The sequence below is a fragment of the Etheostoma spectabile genome, chromosome 2 (assembly GCF_008692095.1).
Source record: "Etheostoma spectabile isolate EspeVRDwgs_2016 chromosome 2, UIUC_Espe_1.0, whole genome shotgun sequence".
NCBI classification, from domain to species: Eukaryota; Metazoa; Chordata; class Actinopteri; order Perciformes; family Percidae; genus Etheostoma; species Etheostoma spectabile.
Genome location: NC_045734.1, coordinates 7,962,395 through 7,971,160, shown reverse-complemented (window position 1 = coordinate 7,971,160; position 8,766 = coordinate 7,962,395). Strand labels below are relative to the sequence as shown.

The window sequence follows — 8,766 nt, the reverse complement described above, 5'->3', positions numbered from 1 at the left end:
TACTTTTCACTGTGCTACATGAACATCACACTCATTCGTGCATTTGCACAGGTCGTTGGCACTGAACATATAGATGTGTACTTTTTACCTTCCTGATTCCTGAGCTGCCCACCCACATTGTGTGTTAATTTGTGTGTATTTCTGCTTGCATGTTTTTGTAGTATTTGTGGAAATATCCATGTTGTATGTTGTGTGCACATCCCTCTGTTTTTCTGCCAGTCTTACCGTTGCTGTATCTGTCTGTCGTGCTGTGTCTCCTGAGCCTCAACTGGCTCTCAGTTCTCCTGCACACCCACCACCCTGCACTCTGCCCTCTCTCCCTCAGACAGCCTGGCTCTGTGTCAGGAGCGTTTGATTGTGTTTGAGTCATGCCAGGACATAAAGCGCGGCCGCTCTCCTACTCGTGGCCATTTCAACAACAAGCTGGCAACCTCATCAAAGGTCAGAGGTAACATGACCTCACAATCGGAATCTCTGATTGGCTCTGGTCTACCGTGTGATGAGGGAATGGATGGATCCGGTTTTAATGGCGTGGATCATTGTTTAATCCATTCTCCTCCCGACGGAAACATGTGTTTTGTCCCAATTCCATGCAGCATATTAATAATACTCATTGTATTTGTACAATACGACACACTATTAACATTTAGCAACTTTCAGCAGAATAATATTGTTACACAAATTTCTGCAATCTAAAGGAGTGATCTCATACAAGCTGCAATTAAAAGCTAAAAGAAATTATTGAAATTTTGTTTTACACATGAAGTTTGGTTTTCTGTAACGATGATAAGCAGTGTAATTTTTTTCAATTCAATTTTATTAATAGTATCAAATCATAACAAAAGTTATCTCAAGACACTTTACAGATAGAATAGGTCTAGACCACAAACTGCGATTTACAAAGCCCCAACAATTCTAGTAATTTCCCCAAGAGTAAGCAAAAAGTGCGACAGTGGCGAGGAAATACTTCCTTTTAGGAAGAAACCTCGGACAGACCCAGGCTCTTGGTAGGCGGCGTCTGTTGATGCCACACAGTTCCTTGGAACACTGTGTTCCACAAACTTTGAATTTCAGTTTAAATATTTTGTTTTTATTTTATGACTTTGCTATATTGTGTTATATATTTTTTATTTATTTGAAAATGTCCCTCTTAGTATTTGCAGTAGGTACACTATGAATGTGCTGTACTATTTTCTAGGAAAAGGAAATAATAAGTACACTAATAGACGTCAACCAAACTGCAACCTCTGGAAGCTGCAGCCAGTTTTAAATCTGGAAATCTCCCAAATTGAAATATAATATTACTCATTTTTTATTACCTAATAATGTGTTCCAAAAATGTCCCAACTTTCCACTGTTTATTTAAATTTGAAATTAAATTAAATTTAGTTGAATTAAATTTTAATTTGTTGGAGCTGTGAGAAGGTTCCTTCTTTCTGTTGTGCATTGCGTCATAGGACAAAAGTGTCCTTATTACCACATTAAAAGATCAAAATAACATAGTAAGTATGCATATTATTGCTTAATTCTCTTGCTTTTTAAGCATGAAGACACTACAAACTGGAAACCCACTCAGAGCCAATATGTAGTATGGAATTGGGACCCAGCTATGATTCCCCAGTAAAAACACAACAAATATCCCCTACTCGCTGTTGCAGGGATGAATTTGTTGCATGTTCACATAACAGAATATAACAATTTTAGGAAGTTGTCCTGAAGAAAAGATTCAGATTTCTCTTTTCTTACTTTAACATTTGCGCTAACTAAATGCGAAATGGTGGAACAGGTCTAAAAGGCAACTTCAGTGTAACATTTTGGCCACTTTCTCCCCCCTATATGAGGAAATCAAACTGTCACTTGAATGAGCTCGTCAAAATTAAACTACCTGCAGAACACCTGAAATTTAAGTGCTCAGTTTAGCACTTCACAGAGAAATGACTTCCTCCGATAGATGTGTGTGTGTGTGTTGTGTGTGTGTGTGTGTGTGTGTGTGTGTGTGTGTGTCAAAAGTTGCTGTGTGAGTGGCTCTTCTATTGTCAGAAGCTTTTTGTTGGCAAAGATCCATCAGCTTTAGGGAGGTCCATTCGGCCTCCCACACACTACTAATCCATGTGAGTGTGCAAATGTGTGTGTGTTTGTGTGTGTGTGTAGACACTTTGGTTGCTTGACCTGAAGATAGCTACAATGAATACTGTGTAGCATCAACCGAAAAGCTTCTTAGCCTCTGATAGGGTGAGACTGAGCCCACAATAGCACTGTAATACCACATCAGACACACACACACACACACACACACACACGCACACACACACAGGGAGAGGAGGATTTAGTGGTTTCATTAAAAGCAGATCTAGTTTGATTCACAAGCTTGAGTTGAGGTGAGACTCTGCGTCTGTGTTTAATCTCACATCTCTTTATAGGAATCTGTCTCTCACTCACAGTCACAAACACACTCTGTCTCCCACACTCTCCCTTCTACATGCTCTGTCTTCCTGAGCGGTCATCTGTAAATCCCCACCACTCTGTTTCTGTCTCTGACACCATCACAACGTGGCAGTCCCACAAAGAGCAAGTCTTCCCTTTCCCTTCCACCTCCACCCTGTGATTCTCCAGTGTTCAGCTTCACTAAAAAGGGATTTGTCATCACCCAGCCACACTGAGGAGAAGCCATGTGGTTAGAAGAAGCCACAAATTAAAGGACAAGGGAGAGAAAATGAGCAAGAAGCGTGAAAACACCTCAGTGTTGTGTTTGGTTTTTTTAAGGCTAAAGCTATTCAAACACTTTAACCCCTAAACAAGCAGTGGCCTGCTTGTCATAATAAATTCATGCTGTGCAGCCAAACATTGTTCACTTTTACAGACAACTTTATTTCAAGTTCTTGTGGAGAAGAGAATCTCCAAAGATACCAAATATGTTAGGCTGGATTTAGGGTGAAATGTTTATAAAAGCTTTGACAAGACACCTGGAAATGGTGCAGCCAATTGACAATGAAGCCTTAAGGTTTGAATATTTCACTTGCTGTAAACATTATATAGCTTCAATGAAGACAGATAACATGCTGATCCAGAATATTATTGTCAGACAGTGTACGGCAAAACACAGGGGGAAAACTGATTGTTAAAGAAACATTTTGACATTTCAGGGAAATACTGTATTCATATTCTTGCAGAGAGTTAGATGAGAAGATGGAAACCGCTTTCACATCTTTATGGTAATTACGAAACTCTAGCCAGCAGCTGGTTAGCTTAGCTTAGCACAAAGCCTGGAAACAGCGTAAAACATCTAACCTGGCTCCATCTAAAAGTGACATCGAAGCACACTAAAGTTTGCTAATTTTAAATTTAATCGTTAAAACCAAAGCGTAAAAAAATAAATCCTAAATCAGTTCACTTGCCTTGCTGTATTAATATTACCATATCTCAGTAGTATATCCAGATATGTTAATATGGTCATTATTTGAAGTAAGGTATTAGTTAGCATAAAAAATCATGATATTAACTGTTATAGTCGATTTCACGTAACACAACCATTTTACATACATTACCATGTCAAGAAGAGCCATTCTTCTTGTTTGTATATGCAAATGTATGAAGGAAAGGGTTTTAAAATCTAATCAATTTATTCACAGGGGAATTTGTGGTCTACAGTAAGGCGTCACCATGACAACTTAATGCCCCACATATCCTACCATGTGTTGTGGTGGTGAACATGAAAATGACAGAGAAGTAGGTCTCCAGTATCTTTCCACATTCAGGCCACCGTGTTCATTATACTACGTGATGACAGAAGCTCTCGTCACATTTGTACAGTTTCTCTTCAGTTGGCTGAGTGAACACATCGGATTGATAAAGCAGTGGTGGTCTGGCCCGAGGAGAGCACAGTTGATCTGAAAACAGCTGCTATGGTCAGAGACGTTTCAGAGCCAAGGTGGAGTTTGACCACAGAGCAACCATAATCACGAACCCCAAGAGCAGCACAAAGACAGTTTTACAGGCCAACTCAACCACACACACTGACTAACTTAACCCTCTGTAGTTGTCTGTTGTTGCTTCAACTTTAACTTCTGTGGATTGTTTCTTCCATTACACCTTCCTTTCCTCTTTCCTTTCTTTAATTAATATTTCAGAACAAGTGGGCTCTAGACAGTATTTACATGTGTGAGAACTCTTGCACACTTTGCTGAGCCCCCGTTCCCCTTAGTTGCTGCTGCTACGCATGTCAAGCCTTCCTTTCTAGTACAGCACGTATGCAGTTTACAGTGATAACATTAGTAGAGTTACCACTCAAATTCTTTGTAGTTCTTGAAACAATGGGGGGTCCCTGATTTTATCACAGAGGCAAACAATAGCAGGCTTTACATTTCCAGCTAGTGACCGTCAATTTGGCTTAAGTATGTATTTGATGACTACGTGCATGACATAATGCTAAAAGAATGAGGAAAAAGCTATATGTCCCGGAGAAAAACTCAGGATCCATGCCAACTAGTAGAAGACATGAAAAAACACTAGAGGTGCAGTATTGTTCTTATATTGCAAGCAACACTGAGCTTTATTTATGCTTTATGTACACTTGTACAAGAAGAAAACGCTTTGGGAAAGTGGATTTATCAATGAGTTTGGCAAAAGTAACGCTTTCTTATGTAATGGAGTGTAAACTTCCCCAAATCCAATAAGGTGCAGGAGCCGCTAACACTCTGACATACAGTACAGTATATATTAAACAGTGGATGTGTAATTCCTGAACAGGGCTTTTTTTAATGTAACCCAACAAAATAATGTAGTTGACTAAAGAAAGGGAAGTAGTGCTTGATTGCTACTGTATGTAGGTAGCTATAGTAGCTAGTTAGGCGGGCGTGTAAACGTTTGCAGCTTACACACTGTTTTAACCATTCATTACAATTTGCTGTTCTGTTTTTGGTTCAAGAAATACAAAAAAAGCTGGAGAAATCCAAAGCTTGACATGCTTGCTGTGCCAAGTAAAGCTGATTTGGGGAGGGGTTTGGCATACTGTCCATTGACCATCTTTCTCGGCTTTAACTCTCAGCTCTGTAATAACAACTCTAACTTGAAAGGTGAATAATGAACAATATATTGGAGTCTTACAGTTGTTATGGGTGATAATGTTTGCCTAGTGTGATTGCTGGATATTTATGTTCGTGTTCCTTGTATTTTTCACCTCCTTTTAATTTGTACTGTAGTTTTTTTGTTGACCTTGCCTTCCTAAGTTGATTTGATTTCCTTATGGTCCTCTTCGTGGATCACTGTTTGTTTCTCCACCTCTGCCTTTTCCCTGCAGTTTGTCACTTACTCCCTTTCTTATCATCTTTTTTCTTTTTCAAAGACTCTCCTCCCCTTCCTTAAAGTCTCATCTTTCCACTCCTCTCCCCTGCTTGACCTCTTGGTCCCCCCACCCCTTCCCTCTTTTTTGCTGTTTCCACATGAGTGATGTGTTGCATGTGTATCTCTCACAGACAAAGATGAGTGCAGCAAGGACAACGGCGGCTGCCAGCACGAGTGCATCAACACAGTGGGCTCTTACGTTTGTCAGTGTCGCCATGGCTTTGTACTGCATGAGAACAAACATGACTGTAAGGAAGGTGGGTTTCACGTACATTCACATCAGCACACTCACCGGCATGAAAGTGGCGGAGTGCACATGCACGTGCTGCCACATTCACACAAGCATGTGCTCATTCACAAGAACAGTCATCGTACATCATACAGCCCTTACTTTGTTTATCTGCATCAGAGTCCACATGACAACAGAGTGGTTCTTTCCATTTGATGATAGTGTTATCTTCACATACGGTACATAAAACTAGGAGCCTTAAAGCAGAGCTGTAGACTTGAGGAATAGGATGTCATATTAAGTCTCAAGCTTTCACCTGGTAAAATCGTGGAACAAAAACAATGCTTATGATGACTTGTGAGTTGATCTGAAAAACTTGAGACTTGACTTTGACTTGCCTTAAAGGACTTCAGAACTAAAAACATACTTCATGGAATTGACTTGGACTTGACATTCACTTTGAAAGACTGGGACTTGACTCAAATGACTCAAGGCCCCAAAATACTTCAGCGCTGGTTGCTGGTAGCTCTGCTCACTGAGGCTTGACTTGGATTTACCCTCCAGCCCTTACTCTGAAGGACTCACGACTTGAGTTGGACATGTCTCAAATGTCGTGCTTGACTTTGTCGTGCTTGACACCCTAAAAGACTTGAGGTCTACTTTAATAAACTTGAAAGATGCAAAGATGCAGCACAAATAGTTTGAACCAAGTTCTAGGTAAATAATGCAGAAATACCCTACAAAGTTAATAAATTATAAATCACATATATGTTAAATACAGCATTTGCTTTGTGTGTATTGGTCCCGGTCCAGGGCTTCGGACTGACTTGAGACTTAATTTGAACTTGAAAACAGCTCTGCCTGCAAGTCACTGTGGCTGTGTTCACTGTGTCGTGTGATTGTGTTTGTGTGTGAAAAGCAAACACAGATAGGGGAAAAGTTTGACAAAAAACATTATTTATTATTTATTAAAAGCTTATAGCACATTCCCCTGTGCATGTGTGCTTGTGCACACACACACACACACACACACACACACACAGACACACACACACACACACAAAACTGTTGAATTGACATGTTATACTCAACTCTTTGAAGTTGAACTTTTGAATGCTTACACACACCAAATCAACACTCACACATATACTCACCTCACTAAAGGCTCCCTGTGCTGCTCGTAAAAACACTCATGTTTCAAACATCTGGGAGCTTGAAAGCATCGCATGTAGCGCTGTCTTCCTGTGTGTGTGTGTGTGTGTGTGTGTGTGTGTGTGGTGTGCATTAGATCAGCTTGACCCAGTAACTTTGCAGGGTCATGTAAATCCCTCTTCCCATCACACAGCTTGTGTCTGTTTGTGTGGTTATGTACATACATACATACATACATACATACATACATACATACATACATACAGTATGTGCGTGTGAAGGTTTCAACATGAGGAAATGGGCATTTGGACATCTAAAACAGACGTTTTAAATGTTTGTTTTTTACGTTTTAGGGATAGTAGTGACTAGGGACCTGCCAGAAGTGTTTGACATTGTAAGGTAGTGGAAAAGAAAAGACAGGAAGGAAGACATCTGTCAAACTTTTTTGTTTGGTTATTTACTTGATTTCTGGTAAAGTACATTTTTACATTACAACTTTTACATTTCCTGTTAACGTGATCATGTGAACAGATAGTTTGCTATGTCAGACAACATAATTATGACACAATTTATTGCTCAAATCTGTATCATGTCAGTAGGTAGATTTTTCAAAGGTGTGAGAGTCTTTTTTAACAGTGGTGTGTGTGGAATATGACATCTGTATTTAACACTTTGCCTGTTAGAAGACTCTCCTTTATACATTGTTCTTGTAAGTTCATCCATCTCATTCTGTACACGGGTTCAGTTTGTCTGACTCTAAATAAAAACTGTCACTCTGGAATACAGCGTGTTGTCTTGTGCATGCCTCCCGCCTCCCATCACCTTCATTAAGCCATTCATGTATCTCACACACACAAATGCCATGTGTGACTGTGAGGGCTTCTGTGGATAGCTTTTGTTAGTGTTATTTCAACTGATACAAACTGCAGGAGGAAAGCAGTCTTCGACCAGAAATAATTGCTACACAGTTTTTAGCATGCTACAATATTAGCTCACAGTTGATATGTTATCTTGTGAAGTATTAGAGTTATGGTCAGTCAGTTGCCCAGCAGCATGTGTTGTTGCTATTGCTCAGCTATACAGAGCCAGGGAGTATTAAAAAAGCAATAACAGAGCAGTTGCCTACAAATGAAAAATACATTTTTTTAGCTAACTTGGTTGCGTTTACAGTAATGTGTATTAATGTGCACAAAACCTGTTAGACTAATAAATACATCAATAAAATAGACTACTGCATAACTGCTTTTGTCATATTATAGAGTAGCAATGTGGACAAAGCTGCTTTCTTCCTTGACTTGGACTTGTTTCAAATAAGTCAAGACTCAAATTAAATTGGCCCCAAAATGATTAAAAACAGGTTGGTTGCTTGTCACTATGGTTTTGTTAACCGAGACTTGACTTGGACCTGCTATTTAGAACTTAAGATTCACTTTAAAAGACTTGAGACTTGTCTTAAATGATTTGCTCGACTTGGACTTACATGTAAGATGAACAGGTGCAAATCAGAGTTGTAGCTTTCAACTGGGTTGAGATCTGTGACTGTGAAGGACAGAGCATGATTTACATCATTTTCATTCACATCAAATCAGTCCATGACCTCTTGTGCAATGTATCGATGCATCTAAACTCATTTTGTATTATGGGGGGGGGGGGGGGGGGGGGGGGGGGGGGATATTGGATCTTGATTTGATTGAAATTGCTGGATATATTACCAATCTTGTAACTGTGGCCTGCAAAACAAAACAAGAAATTTGCGAGGAACAGAATTTTAAGCTCAATAATTAGATGTTTAGGATCTAATTCTACACATCCTGTTTTAGGATCCATTTCCTAACCATCCAAACAACAAGGGTTTAGATTTCAGAAGTGTTTTCAATAAGTACTGTGTTTAGTAGGAATGTTTAAAACGGTCTGAATGTCACTAGTATCAAAATTTCCTTTTCTTTGCATTGGATCCAGATAATGGATTTTTGCTTTTGCTTCTATAAATGACATCCACCTTTAAATATTATAGGTAAGGGATAACTTGTACTACTACTAATAGA

General features: G+C 39.4%; 1 protein-coding gene across 3 annotated transcripts in view; it reads left to right on the top strand.

Annotated features, from left to right (window-relative positions):
- tll1 (tolloid-like 1) overlaps positions 1-8,766 on the top strand; it is a 56,003-nt gene that overhangs the window by 34,099 nt on the left and 13,138 nt on the right. Inside the window, exons 18-19 of one of the 3 annotated variants that reach the window (XM_032499407.1) lie at positions 326-448; positions 5,472-5,597. In XM_032499407.1, the coding sequence (XP_032355298.1) occupies positions 326-448; positions 5,472-5,597 (249 nt within the window). Of the gene's footprint in view, positions 1-325; positions 449-5,471; positions 6,077-8,766 lie in introns of those variants that run through there. The other 2 variants (XM_032499398.1, XM_032499417.1) reach the window with 2 other exon arrangements.